We start from the raw sequence: 15,427 nt of genomic DNA, 5'->3' as shown, positions 1-15,427 counted from the left end.
TACTCATTCAGAATCAGGAAATGTGAACGTTCCTTTAAAAAGATATATATATATATTTCAAAAGAAATCATATATAAAATATATTATTTTGGATATAAAAAAAATTTTTTGGATTTTGCCAAATTATATCAGAAAGAATTGCAATAATTCTCAAAGTAATACAATGCAATTTTAATTTAATTTTTTAAATATTTATAATATCTTGCAGGCACAGTGACACACCGATACCAAATGCCGCATCATCAGGAATACCAAACGGACTCGGGCAGCGCTCAGCAGCACCCGATTCTTGGCGGCCACATCGATCCTGGTATGAGCGCCGAGGAAGACCATCAGCAGCAGGCGTTGCAGTTGGAAAAGTATTTCAAGTATTCCCATCCGACGAGCGTAGCACACTCGAGCCTGTCCTCGCAGAGTATGTTGGACAGCAATCATAACTACGCCAGCGATCTGCGTTACTACGGAGCACCGTCCCAGTTGGACATATCAAACTCTCAGTGCATCGTCGACGATCAGCAGAGCAGCAAGGACGCTCGTTGCTCTAACGTCGCGATCGGTCACACCATGGAGCAATATCACCAACAGAGTCTAGAAGTGTCCAAGTATCCGGATCATTCGGCCTCGCAACAACAGCATCAACAGCCGCAATCGCAGCAGCAGCCTCAGAGTATGGAACACGTGTCCAAGGCTGACGATGATTTCAGTGTTATACTTGCGGACGTGCGCAAGACCTGCTATAGTAGCTAGTGTTTCTTTCTTTACGTTTTTTTGGGGATTGATGAACTAATGTGTGGGTTTGATAGTGTGAAGACAGTTCTTTCAGATCGTGATTGAAGAGAACAAGGGACACTTGTACACGTTTTATGTCATCATGCTTGGTGCTACCCGAAATATATCAAAGCATTTTTATCTCGCGATAGAAGGTACGTTCTCTTCTTGTCAACTCCGAAAGTAATATTTTAATTTTGAATCTTTATGAGTGAAAGATATTGATTTGTACAAGTCAATTCATTTAATTCTAACACAATTTCACAGTTTTCAAATTCTTTGCATCTGTGTATAAGCATGATCTCTTATAGATTTCATTTTAACTGTGAAATTACATTCACATCGAGTTAGTAACATATAATTATCATCTGTCGAGCTGAGATAAACGAAATTGTAAAATAAATTTCAAAATTATAATACAAAACGTTATAATCTAATACTAATAATCTATCTAACTATTGACAAATGTCATCAAATTTTTAAATTATTGTTATAATTTTTTATTAGAATTATATACAACAATTTTATAAATCGCTGAAATAATGATTTATATTTTTATATGAACATAAACAATTTAGAGGATCTCATAGAAAACGTAATAACAGGCTACTAATGGTGCACAGCTGATCTAATGTAGCATAGAAATGCAGAGAGAATTGTACACTTCTGTAGAGATGTCACTTTCGTAGTTCTTCATTATTAAAGGTAATATAGAGCAATAGCAAAGATAATAGCGATAGCGAAATATTTTAAATTTATATTATAAAATTAGAGAATTTTTACATATCAGAAAATATGTTTTGCGTCAACAAGTATTTTTATATATTTTTACTCTGAGATAGCATATTTATTTTTATTACTTGTTTGAAAATCTTTTATTGTCGAACAAAATTTACTTTTAATATAATGATAGAAGTATGGTGATATTTTTTAATATAAAACTGATATGTATACGTTTTTGTTGTATAAATAAATTATCTTCTTGCTTATCAAGGTGATATTTTTATTATGCGAATTGCATATTAAGTTTAGTAAAAATGCGAATGATGCAAAACATCTTTGACGTGTATAGAGATGTGTAAAGAATTTTGGGTTAAACTAAATTATTATTACTATTATTATTTTGCTAATAATAAATAAGATTATTATTAATGTATCGTACTTAATAGAACCAATTATGTGAACAAACATTTTATCTGCATATATTCTTCTACAAAAGAATATCCCTCTACAAAAGATTATATAATACGTTATTATCGAATTTATCATTGTTACATATTGTTTACTTTATTATAGTGCACATATGATAGATGTAGCATATGTATGACACACATACATATACATATATTATACTACAAAGTATTATGTGCTCCTCATATATCCACACATCCAGTTAAAACGAGAAAACATCCATTAAGAAATTTAATACACTTTTGAAAAGTTTTGATATTTTTTTTGTATGTGCGACATAATAATATATTGTACAAGTAAATACATTTTAATTAATTAAGCATATACTAAAAATAATTTGTCAGGATTATATTGTTTCAAAATTACATATCATTATTAAAACACATTTATGTGTATGTATATTAATTCTTTTTATTAAATATATATAAAAAATATGTGTATAAGATACAACATTATGTGTAAAGCTGAAATCATACATAGTGTAGTGAGTACCCATAAATTACATCAAAGGGGGTTGATACAGAGTGATTAAACATTAATTTTAAATATTTCCCATTTTTTATATACGTAATTGTGCTAGTTATATTTGAGGTCTGAGATAACTAGAGTGTATAAAATCTTTTTTATCACACACGCAAACAAATATAATATTTTTATAATAATTAAATTACAGGCACATCAAGAAAGTAAATATTAAATAAATCATTATAAATATTTTAATCTTTCATTTATAGAAGTTCTCTCTTATTGCACATATCGCCCCTTTCTATTATTTATTATGCATATAAAGTTATTAATTGAAATTAATCTTGAAGTCTCTGCTGGAATCTATATACATATTTTTGTACAAATGGTAATATTATTCTATATTCACAAATTTATTCTGTCATATCTTTTTTATGTATTAATCCCCATTGATTTACACATAACTATTTAACAGAGTTGTGCGACGTTTACATGTTGCTGTATTTGTGGTATATATAAATGATGCCAATTCATCCAATGCAATTTATCAACAGTCCATAACAGAGTCGGGATTTTAACAGTCAAGATAAAGGAGTGAAAAATGTTTTATTAAAAAAAAATTTCTCCATTTGAATTTTCTCATTTATAGTCTCTAAGTTGCCTTTTTATCTAGAAATAATTAGCATTTTAAACGCTACTTTGTCCCACTGGATAACTTTTCAAATTAATTAATAATAAATTTTATTATTAAAATCTCATTTATCTAATCCCAGCTCTGTTATCAATATAATGTGTCATAAATTCCTCCATTGCATTGTTACATCTTCTATTTTCGTACCATAATAATTGCTGTATGACTAAATGACACCAAATACCGCTAGATATTTATTATAAATGTTTCGCAAACGTCGGATTACAAGCGTAAGTATACATATGTATTCTCCCACATTCGAACAATTTCTTTTTTACTATAAATGCAATGTATACAATGTATAGATTTTTCAGAGAGCATAATGGTTTAACCATTAAACATTAAATGGACAGATTTTGCAGTCTTGTTTACAATAATCCGCTAAGTAGTATCTCATTCAAAAACATTCGTTACAGATTGTTGATATTCAAAATGTCAATTGATATTAATATTAATATTAATTTTATTTATATATATATATATATATATATATATATATATATAAAAATAATGGTTTATATATATATATATATAAACCATTAATATTATATATATTAATATTAATATTAAAGTATAATTTATATTTTAATAATATTCTTATAAAGTCTCGTATATATACATATACAATGCTGCAAATCTTATGTTGACTGTACAATTACTTCAACTATTAACACAAGACTTTATATGTACATGCCTAGATCATTGTCAGATATCGTTATTTGTGTTTCTGCATATGTGCCTGTGCATATAATATGTACAATTAGAACTTATAATGTACACATATACAATGTATAAATGGCAGCTTTACAAATCATGCATATAAATATTTACGTACAAATTATTCTGATATTTCTATTCGTTCAAGAAATAAAATGGAATATTTTTAAATTTTAAATTTTTGAATGGATTATTTGTAACATATAATCAGTACAAAGAATATTCTAGATATGAAAATTAGTGGGTATTTATTACTGGAATGGTTTCACTCTTGTCGTAGGTGTAAATAACATAATAATCGGGAATGTGTATTAAATAAATTTAATGAAGGTAAAAATATATTTGTAAAAATCTTTGGAATATATAACTGTTGATCACAGGAAACAATGCTCTACGTATCTCTTGCATAGATATGGTTTGCAATTTTTTAATTTTTTATAAAGAAAGGTTAATTCTACAAAAGTAGAATTAGAAATATTAAAATATGTCATTACAAACATTGGAATGTATCAAACACTCATAAGTCATTAATTAAGATTCAGTAATTAAAATTCTGATACAATTTGGGTGAAAAAATTACAAATATTCACTCTTGTGGATATCGAAAAATGTTACAAATATCCATTCTTACAGTAAAATATGTAATCTACATAATTGTATGTAAATCATATATAAATTATATGTACTTGACATAAAACTTCTATCAAAGAAAATATGGAAATAAAACTTTAAAATATTTTAATGATTTCCTTTCCTCTTTAATTAAAATTAAATAAAAATTATATCCTATCCCTTTAACCTTTTTGAACATGGCTTACATTTATTGTTATACATTTTTTTCAGAGACCCAGTATATAAATCTAATATATAATGCAAAAATATTTTTGCTTGATTTGCTTTGGTTTTAATAATAATTTATATAATCTAGAATAAAATATATATATATAACAATAATTTTTTTTACATTCAAATTACATATTCTACACATAAAAAATAATTTTTAGAAATTAAAGTCAGTTTTTGTCTCAGTCAGAGAAAAAAAAATGTAAAATTATGAATATATACATATAAATTCAAATTAATGAAAGAGTATTAGAAGTTTTAGTTTATTTTTCTCCGAAAAAATTATTTGATATTCTAACTATTTATAATATTATTCTCGAGTACTTTTTTGAGTTTTATTTGTTCCTAACATAATTTCCTCATGTCCTTTTCCAGTTTTTTTTCTATTATGCTGTATTAATATTTTCAATTCATAATAAAAATTTCAATCTACAGTGTCCTTATACGTCATTCGTCCCATAGACAATTTTGTTTCATTTTAGAATAATATGAGAATATAAAACATTTCTTACAGGTTTTTATACCACATCGGTAAGTGCTGGTTATCTTCTTGCCATCAGATTTTCCTTTGCAGAATTTTAGACCACACGGATACCAACCAATACATAACTCCAAAGAACATGTGCAAGGAGCCCAGAGATTTGATGTGTCAGCACATTTGGAGACTAATAGTGATCTTGTGTCATTTGTACCCGATTGTGGCAGAGTAGTAAAATTATATACAGCTGCCATGAGTAATTCTTCTGAAGAACCTTTGTAGTATCATACACATTATATAACTTTACAGTTAATATTTATAGTTTATAATATACAAACATAAAATTTACAGTACTAGATTAATTTGGCAGATAATTACCTGGCCTTTGAATCCATTGTTTTATGTCATCATTCCTAGTATAAGTTGATCCAGCTGCTTCCGTGCAAAGTGTAGCAACATGTTTTGAGATCTCTTTAGATTGAGATACGTCCAGAAACAAGTCCATTGTATAGTTAACATGACCTCTATCTTCTTCTGCTACACGTACAGTGCCTGGATTTTTCTGACGTAGTTTGGACATTGCGTCAGATGATATAAAATCTACTTTGTAAAAATGATTCACAAAACACATGACTTGATATTGATTTTGTCCCCGTTCCTCTTCACCGAGTACCAAAGCTTTTATAACTTGAACTTCCTATAATTTATGTGAGCAATAAAGAGTATGTAGTTTTTTAAAGTCATTTATCAGAAAATTCAGTTTATGTTTCAGAAACACTTACATTCTTGAAATCAATGAGTTGTGTGACTAGCGTGCCATCGGAACGTTGGAATTCTAGAGTAATCAAATCTTCCGTAACATTAGACGAGATTGTTTCTAGAAGAATATCACCACCCTGTAAAATATAGTTTATTTAATATTAATAGTGAAATTACTCCTTTAAGATCTAGGTCAATTTGTTGTAGAGATAATATTCTATGCTTTTACGTCAAAATTTATTAGAGATTATTCGAAAAACATTTCTACAATGAATTATTTATCCGAAAAAAAAGAGACGATATTTTTCTACCAAAATTCTGTGCATATATAAAAAAGAACTATTGTTTATTATTGACATAGATGTGCGGTTATATATATGACCGTACCTGATTTTTGACGTTTATAAGCAAATGTGTAGTGCATACATGGCAAAAATATTGCAATACGACGCAAGTCGCGAGAAATTCGTTGAATCTCTTCATTGTCGCATGTTGTTACTATCGAGTTACTCGTCCCTTCGTCTGACAAGAAGCTGATCGACGAGCCGATCCTTGTGCTTAAGAAAAAGAAATCACTCCATTGAATATAACCTATCGTAGCAAACAGCTGTCTTTTTACATCCTTCGACGGCCACCATGTTTTCGGCTCTCAGCCAAGCAACCAATAGATATAAAGAGACAAAAATTCGCTTTTTTTAAACTGCAAAACCAAGTCTGAATATCTGCTTGGCTAAATTATTGCGAAATTATGTCGTATCGAGTCCAACAAAACCGGGATAATATTGTGGCTTAGAGTGAACATTATAAATTGTCAGAGGGGAAAAGGGAAAAATTGAAAAAAAAAAAAACGATGACAGATGTGTCTTAATAAAAACACACATGTCTCGTAGAAGGAAAAAGAATCGAAGATGAAGAAGTGATCTTACAGAAATAACGTTGTTTTAATATATTTTCTGATAGTTGAATCTACATTTATCATCATTATTGAAACGAAATATTTATACGATTTTGCGTCACATCACTTTTTATGCGCACGTTTTGTACTATCGCGGACACTGCGAGAAGCGGATACTCTGCCTTCCTCACTTATTCGTGCGGTCGATGATATTTCTCTCGAGGATTTACTCAGTACAGTATCTTCTCTAAAAATATACATATATCAAATATATATGTGTTACAAATCGTGATATTTATAAAAACAATAAAATCGCGCCAGACAATTAATTTAACTTAACTTACGAGAACTGTAAATGTAGTGCTGATAAAATGCTTGGAATCTCCGGTAGTTGTACAGGCTTCAAGTCATATACTTTTAAATGAGTGTAAACAGGAATCTACAAATGATATCTTTTATTATTAGATAAAGAGAGATTGAGAGGCGGGCCAATGTTGGGATAAAATTTGTTAATAAAATCCTTACGGATATATATATCATGTCGTTCGAATCTTACGTGTAATAGTGACGTATCCAAAATTGTGGATGGTACATGATTCGTTGGCAAATCAGGAAGTTGATAACGATAACCAAGTATTGGAGATTGCAGCTCTCTACCATAAGCTACATCAAATTGGTCAAGCTTTTTTCTCTCTGATTCCGAATGATTCATAAAAGAAATATCTTGAATTATTTGTTGTTCCGTTTCTATTCTGTTAGAAATGTTCATATCTACAATGGAACTCTATGTTAAGATATTCACAAAACGATGATATATACATGTACATTATTATGATGATACTCTTAGGATTTTTTAAAGATAAAGTATAGATTAACTTACCGAAAAAATATAGTAATTTTATTAATATGTATTATATAAAATATATTTTTGAACTGTCAACAGTTAGTTTTATTGTAATCTGAACATGCGTCGCAAAAACATATATATATATATATATGCGTCACTTGATAATATTTGATCAATATAATACACATTCTACATGTCTTATTCCCAACGCGTTACTTTTGAAATAAATATTCTCTGTATCGTAAAATTATATATATTCATAAGTAGGACAATTAAAGAATTGACAATATAATTAGAAATTTACTCTGTAAAATATAATTCTTTAAAATATAGATTTACATTATCACATACACATAGATTTACACATTTGCAAATTTCTTGGAAATTTTAATTTTTTTTACCGAGATCTTGTAAAAATGGAAGAAAATTTTATTTTAATTGTGTGTAATAATATTCATATGAAAATAAATTCTGAGAAATAAATAGAAAAAAATTTTCTTTCAGGCTAAAATCCTTCATTATTAACAGAGAGAAGCATGAGACGGGCTATACCGCCGTTTTTCTTGAGACATTTTTTTCTGCGGTATAGTGGCGCTAACTAGATTGATTTTAGAGTCGGTGAAACTATATGGTCGGATCCACTTTCCAATGGTAAAACGATCGATTGGTTCATATCCGTGCTTAGAGCGATGATAGTGAATATATTATCATCAGAAATACGAAATATTATAAATTTATTAATATGTTTTATTACATATTATTAACTGCGCGTGATATTTTTTTCATTTTAATTATGGTTGCGTTCGGGGAGACTATTTAGTGCTATTAAGCTCATTCTGCCCTTATTCAATTTTGAGTAAATAACAAAGATAGAACGATGCTCTTCGCACTATAATAGCGTCTCCTCGAACGCGGCCTATATATGTATGATGAATAAGTAATACGTGTGTTGTGTGTGTGTGTGTGTGTGTGTGTGTGTATGCGCGCGCGTATAATTAAATCCTTTTATTGAAATTATTGAAAATTATATTTTATATATTTATTTATATAAATTAGTAATTATATTTTATGTATGTATCAAACACACACACAAAATATAATTTTTTAATAAAATTTTAGTAAAAATATCTTAATAAAATACCGATCTCGTATAATCGAAAATTAATAAAATCAGGGGATCGATTACGTAATTTTTTCTTTGTGAAAAGTGAAAAAATTACATGATTGATACCTTAAATGCAAATCCGGTAATGAATGAGGAAACTGAAATCGGCTTTTAACATACAGTATAATTGTAATATTTAATAATATGAATAAAATAACATGCACATAGAAAATTTTATATTAAAAATAACTATGGTATGAAGTAACTGTGGACCATTAAGAACATTCCAAGTTGAAATATGCTATGTAAAACTGTAAAAATTGACGTAATTAATGTAATTTTTATTTTAAATATAAACAATTTATGATTTATAACAAACTTTTACATTTTATATAATCTCTTTTTAATTTCTTTTTTATAAATTTTTTTTTTCATTATATATCACAGTTTGGAGAATAATTCTCACGGGAATATTAAACATGACCTTGTACCAAGCAGTATTGATTAATGTTGTGATAATTAAAATTTATAGTAAACTGAAAGGATCAAACAGAAAGCTTTTAAAACTCATAAACACCGAGTGAAGGAATTTAATCGACATTTGGATAGCTTAACTGAACACTTTGACGTACCTAAAGTGAGCTGGACTAAATAAGTTTCAATGTTTCTCTCAATTATTTATATGTACATATTATAAACACTTAGTTTTAAATTATATTAAAGATATAAACATATTACATATATATATATATATATATATATATATATATATATATATATAGCATTATTTTAATCCTTAAATACATGTCATATGTCAAGTAATTTTTTTTACATATTTCTTTTTTTCTATTTTTAAAGAAACTTTATGTAAAATTTTATATTAAATGATAAAAGTAATGTTGATATATATATTTCAACATTATATTATAGATGTATATTTAAAGATTAAATACATTTTATTATATTATCTATAACATGTGTATATGATCAATAAAAAATTATACTTCTATGAATTATTTAAAATTCCTTTTAATATAACATATACTTAATAAAATTGTTAAGTGTTTTCTGTTTCATACATGAAATGAGAATATTTAGTTTCAGTGGGAGTTCTTCCTTCTTTTTCGTCTTAAATAAGTATGTATATAATATAAATATATGTTTAAATAAAATAGATAAAAATTATAATTATATATAATTAAAATACGTTATAATTCGTAAAGCTGGTACAATTTTATTTCATTTATTTAAAATAAAATAATGAAATGCTGAAATCGAGTTCAATAACCAGAAATCGCGACGATGCAGTCATTAGACAGTTTAAGCTGTCATTAGACCGGGTCTACAATAGATGTAGTAAGCCTTAAGCCGTAAAAAATTAATCAATTACAATTGACTTTAGAGAAGAATAATGAATATGATTGGTTCATTTCTTACGACTTAAGTTTTGAATAATTTTTTTTTATGTTAATATAAAAAATTATGAAATAAATAGTATACATATAATAAGTTAATATATATATATATATATATATATATATATATATATATATATATGTGTGTATATATATATTTGTACAAGTTGCATTAAACATACATGAAACATACCATGAGATACAGGAGAACAATCCAAATCGAAAAGTCCTTTTTAATCTGACCTTTCTGTTCGTTCGTTTTTCTAAAGTGTTAGAGTTAACTAATTTTTTCTACATTATTTAAAAAGAGTAAGTTAAAATATACATTATTTTATAAGACAGAAATTTATATTTTCTTTATTTATTCCTGCAACACATTTTATTTAATTAAGAAGAAATTATAGTACAAATTATACTATTCTACCGCAATTTTTCAATAGACATAATTAGCAAAGCATTTTATTTATCAAAAAGAGATAACTCTAAAATATTTAATTATATATAGTGTTTATTTGTTATCAAAAATACATATGTAATACATGTGTATATTATTATTAGAAATATATAATAATTTACTTTCAAGATGCAACTCACACAATTGCCTCTTGACATACAAGGAAATTATACTGTATAAATTCAGTAAACTAATAATGTTCTTTTACTGTATTGATATAATAAATTAAATATAGTCTTAAATCATGGCAAACATCTCTGTTTATGATGATAAAATAAAGGAGAGTTGGTGAGCAACATTGGTGTAGACATCAGATACACCAACAGCACAAGGTTGAGACCAGGAAACAATACCAACTTGCTTGCCATCAGCTACCAAAGGGCCGCCACTGTCACCCTGAGAAATATAGAAAAACATTTATGTTAATTTTTATTTTATTTTATCTTGTTAAATTAAACAAGCTAACAGATAAATAATTTGCTAGGATAGGAGAGATTGTATTCAACAATGTTATTGGTTTCTTACCATACAAGCACCAATTCCACGACGATTGTAGGCGCACAAGTGGGTGTTAGTTATAGGCATACTATAGTGGCCCCGCTGACATTGAGACGGTGAGATCACAAACTGGTTCATCTTCAGAAGAGTTTGTGCAGTTGGTCCAGTGGCGCTTGTCTTGCCCCATCCAGACAAAGTTGTCACTGTACCAGGAGCTGGCTGAGAGTCGGCTAGAGCGATAGGAGATTGATATTGATTGTATTGAATTGGAGATTGAAGCTGAAACAATGGAAACAGATAAATGAATGATTGAAACAAAGGAAATCAAATGAAGAAGAATCTATTGGACCAAGATATATTCTATAACATATCATCTTACAGTGATCACAGCAACGTCATTTTGCCAAGCATATCTTGCATCATCCTTGTAATTTGGATGTACTCGAATGCTTCGCACAGCGTGGAATTGTCCTCTATTGGGGTTAATGGTTCCAGTGAGAATACGAAGATTGCTTGGTGTTACGTTGGGCAGGCAGTGGGCAGCGGTCAAAATTTTGGTAGGAGCGATGATGGAGCCACCGCAAGAATGTCGGCCATTCACATTCAGAGAAACTTGCCATGGAAATTCACCTGGTGCGGCAGGCGTACCACCGACAATGGCCTCGGGTTCGTCAGCGAACGTCTCTATAAAACAATATAAAATGATAATTATATATGTCTCTTACAAAGCGATAGATATGTATGATTTTGGAGCATTTGATAAATAAGAAAGATGTAAGACAGTTGAACACAAAGTTCAAAAGATTAATTAAAAGCAAAAATAATAAAAGTATCATATTTTGAACTATACAATGTGATTTTACTTACGTTGCGTGAAAACGCTGACCAAGAAGAAAACAGCTAATGGCAACATGCTGGATAATTAATGCGAGCCAGGTCGAATATAAAATCAGAAGTAAAAATAACAATTTCTGCTCTCTTTTTATAGTGGGTTTATATCTGTATTTGACCTCGGCGAACAGCTGTTCAAATTTCTCACAGTAAATAAACACAGTAACGTTTCTATTCTGCATTTTGATGAATCAAATATGAGATAATTAAGGATTGCTATCTTAATTACATAGGATATGAGTTAAATGAGAAATTTAATTGATGTAAATGAAATATTGTATTCACTGAATTTATCAACTGAATTAAATAAAAATATTTAACTGATTATTTTAACTGAATTAAATGAGAAAGACCTAGGTAGCAAGCATGTGTCATTTTGTCGTCGAAAAGTAGTCATTTCTGGTTCAATGATGTCATATGACCGAATAATGTCTAATTTAAAACGTCTTTTTCGTGACGTCTTAATAATGTTGTAAAAAAACGTCATATCGTGATTCTTAAGTCATTATTATAAATTACCTAAGTATTACTATTTTTTAACTAAAAACTCATTAATTTTTTATAATATCTAAATTTATTAAAATAATTTATTAAAATAATTTTGTGTATAATTTTGATATTCTCTATATCTCAGGAGACCCTAACATGAATTTCCTCTATAACTTGGGACTTGATCATGACATTTGATCATGAATCTTTTCCTCTAGCGTAAACTCGTGAAAAGTGAAAAGTTTCATTAACGAATTCAATATTTGTAAATGAATTTTTCATTTTTTACGAATTCACTCTAGAGGAAAAGATTCATGATCAAATGTCATTAAAACATCACTAATAGGTCTAAAATGGTCATGAAGTCACGTCTTTTTAACGTCTTGAAATGTCGTCATCGGTCTGTGACATTAGTCCGTCATTTTTCTGTCATTTTTACGTCATTACATCACGTCATATTTGGTTCAAACTGACCATATTTTGACGTCAAAATGTCGTGTGCTTGCTACGTGGGAGAATGATAAAAAACATACATAAAAATTTCATTAATAGTATGTTAATAATATGATTAAATGTTATATGATAGTATACAATGTGATAATTAGGTATTAATACGATAATAATGACAACAATTAAATATATATATATATATATCTTTATTATTATAACGAAATTAATTATTCATCTAAACCAAAGATAAAGAAATCTAAAAGTAATATATTGTTCTCAATAATTTAAAATTAATAAATAATAATGCGAGCTGTAATAATTAATTAAATAGATGACTAATAATAAACGAATTATTTTCACTAAAAAGAATACAAATTTAATCATTCTTTATTTTTTTCTTCTTTATTATTCTTCAATAAGCATATAAATATATGATTTCTATTTTAGAGTCTAAAAAAAAAAAAATTATGCTTATAGTTATTGTGTTGAATTAATAATTAAGCAACAATTAAGAAACTTTTCTTTTTGATTAAATTAAATTTTTTGCTTGCCCGTATATCTTAATTCTTAGTAAAGAATTAAATTATATCGTAATTCTTTTCAATAAAAATTGTTATCGCATTGTATACATTTATTAATGAAGAGGTGTTTTATTAAAGAAATATTAGATTTTAATAGTTTTAATCATAATGTTTATTTTTAATATTTAAAATACATAAGTTTTTTTGATTTTCAGATTACAACTGATGCAATTGCGCGCATTTTGACATCGCAAAAGCATATTCTTCCGATTGACAAAATGATAAATTGGATTAATTTATGTCTCATATCGTGCCAAGATGTGTCTGCTTATGATGATCGAATGAAGTTGAGATGATAGAAGACATTGGTGTAGGCATCAGGTTCACCAGCAGCGCAAGGAACAACCCAAGAGGTAATACCAATTTGTTTACCGTTAGCGATAAGAGGACCACCGCTGTCACCCTAAAAAATGCAGAGAAAATTTTTATTAATTTTTGATATAATTTTTTCTCGTAACCATTTTTAGCATTTATAATGTAAAAATTAACCGACTAATTATTTGCTAGAATATAAGAGATTCTTATGAGTTACTCACCTGGCAAGCACCAATTCCACGTTGATTGAGGGCGCACACGTGACTGTTAGTCAAAGGCATACTATAGTGTTTCTGCTGACATTGAGACAGTAAGATCACGTACTGGTACATCTTCAGAAGCCTTGGGGCGAGTGGTCCATTTGCGCTTGTCTTACCCCATCCGGACAAGATACACAGCGTATTAGCAGCTGTCTGAGAGTCGGCCAGAGCGATAGGAGATTGATATTGATTGTATTGAATTGGAGATTGAAGCTGAAACAATGGAAACAGATAAATGAATGATTGAAACAAAAGAAATCAAATGAGGAAGAACCTATTGGACCAAGATATATTCTACAACATATCATCTTACAGTGATCACAGCAACGTCATTTTGCCAAGCATAACTTGCACCATGCATGTAATTTGGATGTACTCGAATGCTTTGCACAGCGTGGAATTGTCCTCTAGTGGAGTCAATGGTTCCAGTGAGAATACGAAGATTGCTTGGTGTTACGTTGCGCAGGCAGTGGGCAGCGGTCAAAATTTTGGTAGGAGCGATGATGGAGCCGCCGCAAATATGGCCGCCATGATAATTCAAGGAGACTTGCCATGGGAATTCACCTGGTGCGGCAGGCGTACCACCAACAATCGCTTCAGGTTCATCAGCGAACGTCTCTGTATAAATCGAGGTAAATAAGAAGTATGTGTAGTTCTTATAATATATGTATTATGATTTCGATGAATGAGGAAGAACTGAGATAAATGAACAAAATCTTTATCGCAAGCAATAATACCGAAAGCTAAATACTTCATTAAACTATATCCTATATGTTGGTTTTACTAACGCTGCGCAAGAACGCCGACAAACAAGAAAACCGCTAATGGCAGCATACTTGACAGTTAATACGAACTGAGTAAAAAATAAAACTAGGAGTAAAGACAACAATTTCTATGCCCTTTTTATATTGGATTTATATCTGTATATGACCTCGTCGAACACCTGGTCATATTTTTATGGTAAATAAACGCAATGACGTTTGTATTGTACACTTTGATGAGACAGATATGAGAAAATTAAAGATCACAGACTTAATTACATGATAATGTGAGTTTAATGAGCCGGAATAAAAAAAACATACTACAACAATGTAATGATTAAAATGCAATACTGAAGATTAAATAATACAATAATAGTGATGATTAGTGCAATGTATACAAAACGTGTCTTATTATTATTACAAAACTAATTATTCATCCAAACATAAAAAATATCAAAAAGATTAACGTATTTAGTCAGCAAAGTATTAATGAAGAATAAATATGTATGCTAAAATGTTTAACTAAATAAATAAGCATCTGATAATGAACAAAT

General features: G+C 28.7%; 5 protein-coding genes across 14 annotated transcripts in view; 1 reads left to right on the top strand and 4 right to left on the bottom strand.

The window, feature by feature from the left end:
• Positions 1-2,276, top strand: part of LOC140669038 (uncharacterized) — a 51,050-nt gene extending 48,774 nt beyond the window's left edge. For all 9 annotated transcript variants that reach the window (XM_072898772.1, XM_072898615.1, XM_072898526.1 and 6 more), the window contains one exon: positions 209-2,276. In XM_072898772.1, coding sequence (XP_072754873.1) covers positions 209-747 — 539 coding nt within the window. In that variant the 3' untranslated portion in view covers positions 748-2,276. The remainder of the gene's footprint in view (positions 1-208) is intronic.
• Positions 2,277-2,343: 67 nt separating this feature from the next.
• Positions 2,344-6,550, bottom strand: Oaf (BRICHOS-like domain-containing protein out at first). Its single transcript, XM_072899332.1, has 4 exons — positions 6,300-6,550; positions 5,936-6,049; positions 5,532-5,850; positions 2,344-5,427 (listed from the first exon to the last, which is right to left on the bottom strand). The coding sequence occupies exons 1-4, from the start codon at positions 6,393-6,395 to the stop codon at positions 5,123-5,125; spliced, it is 834 nt and encodes a 277-aa protein (XP_072755433.1). The 5' UTR covers positions 6,396-6,550; the 3' UTR covers positions 2,344-5,122.
• A 180-nt stretch (positions 6,551-6,730) lies between these two features.
• On the bottom strand, positions 6,731-7,828 carry LOC140669508 (uncharacterized). 2 transcript variants are annotated; one of them, XM_072899463.1, is made up of 4 exons: positions 7,688-7,828; positions 7,364-7,578; positions 7,152-7,246; positions 6,731-7,054 (listed from the first exon to the last, which is right to left on the bottom strand). In XM_072899463.1, the coding sequence occupies exons 2-4, from the start codon at positions 7,574-7,576 to the stop codon at positions 6,931-6,933; spliced, it is 432 nt and encodes a 143-aa protein (XP_072755564.1). In that variant the 5' UTR covers positions 7,577-7,578; positions 7,688-7,828; the 3' UTR covers positions 6,731-6,930. The 2 variants fall into 2 exon arrangements, with proteins under 2 accessions (XP_072755564.1, XP_072755643.1); XM_072899542.1 differs by lacking the exon at positions 7,688-7,828 and having other exon boundaries at positions 7,364-7,591.
• A 3,061-nt stretch (positions 7,829-10,889) lies between these two features.
• LOC140669046 (chymotrypsin-1-like) lies at positions 10,890-12,039 on the bottom strand. The gene is made up of 4 exons (XM_072898499.1): positions 11,994-12,039; positions 11,506-11,810; positions 11,154-11,405; positions 10,890-11,024 (listed from the first exon to the last, which is right to left on the bottom strand). Exons 1-4 carry the CDS (start codon positions 12,037-12,039, stop codon positions 10,890-10,892), a joined length of 738 nt encoding a protein of 245 aa, XP_072754600.1.
• Positions 12,040-13,805: 1,766 nt separating this feature from the next.
• LOC140669039 (chymotrypsin-1-like) lies at positions 13,806-14,946 on the bottom strand. Its single transcript, XM_072898485.1, has 4 exons — positions 14,901-14,946; positions 14,426-14,730; positions 14,074-14,325; positions 13,806-13,940 (listed from the first exon to the last, which is right to left on the bottom strand). The coding sequence occupies exons 1-4, from the start codon at positions 14,944-14,946 to the stop codon at positions 13,806-13,808; spliced, it is 738 nt and encodes a 245-aa protein (XP_072754586.1).
• Between the last annotated feature and the right edge of the window lie 481 nt (positions 14,947-15,427).

This window comes from Anoplolepis gracilipes, chromosome 1 (genome assembly GCF_047496725.1).
Source record: "Anoplolepis gracilipes chromosome 1, ASM4749672v1, whole genome shotgun sequence".
Lineage (NCBI taxonomy): Eukaryota > Metazoa > Arthropoda > Insecta > Hymenoptera > Formicidae > Anoplolepis > Anoplolepis gracilipes.
This window is presented reverse-complemented; position numbering and strand designations above follow the sequence as displayed.

Bases quoted from the DNA above. Each gene is read 5' to 3' on its own strand.
- Oaf (XM_072899332.1), bottom strand. From the start codon at position 6,395: ATGAAGAGATTCAACGAATTTCTCGCGACTTGCGTCGTATTGCAATAT. The intron at 6,050-6,299 runs GTACGGTCATAT...TATATTTTACAG, and splicing joins TTATAAACGTCAAAAATCAG to GGTGGTGATATTCTTCTAGA. The intron at 5,851-5,935 runs GTAAGTGTTTCT...CATAAATTATAG, and splicing joins AACTCATTGATTTCAAGAAT to GAAGTTCAAGTTATAAAAGC.
- LOC140669508 (XM_072899463.1), bottom strand. From the start codon at position 7,576: ATGAACATTTCTAACAGAATAGAAACGGAACAACAAATAATTCAAGAT. The intron at 7,247-7,363 runs GTAAGATTCGAA...TATCATTTGTAG, and splicing joins TGGATACGTCACTATTACAC to ATTCCTGTTTACACTCATTT. The intron at 7,055-7,151 runs GTAAGTTAAGTT...GTATATTTTTAG, and splicing joins GCACTACATTTACAGTTCTC to AGAAGATACTGTACTGAGTA.
- LOC140669046 (XM_072898499.1), bottom strand. From the start codon at position 12,039: ATGTTGCCATTAGCTGTTTTCTTCTTGGTCAGCGTTTTCACGCAAC. The intron at 11,406-11,505 runs GTAAGATGATAT...CCATTGTTTCAG, and splicing joins ATGACGTTGCTGTGATCACT to CTTCAATCTCCAATTCAATA. The intron at 11,025-11,153 runs GTAAGAAACCAA...TATATTTCTCAG, and splicing joins GTGGAATTGGTGCTTGTATG to GGTGACAGTGGCGGCCCTTT.
- LOC140669039 (XM_072898485.1), bottom strand. From the start codon at position 14,946: ATGCTGCCATTAGCGGTTTTCTTGTTTGTCGGCGTTCTTGCGCAGC. The intron at 14,326-14,425 runs GTAAGATGATAT...CCATTGTTTCAG, and splicing joins ATGACGTTGCTGTGATCACT to CTTCAATCTCCAATTCAATA. The intron at 13,941-14,073 runs GTGAGTAACTCA...TGCATTTTTTAG, and splicing joins GTGGAATTGGTGCTTGCCAG to GGTGACAGCGGTGGTCCTCT.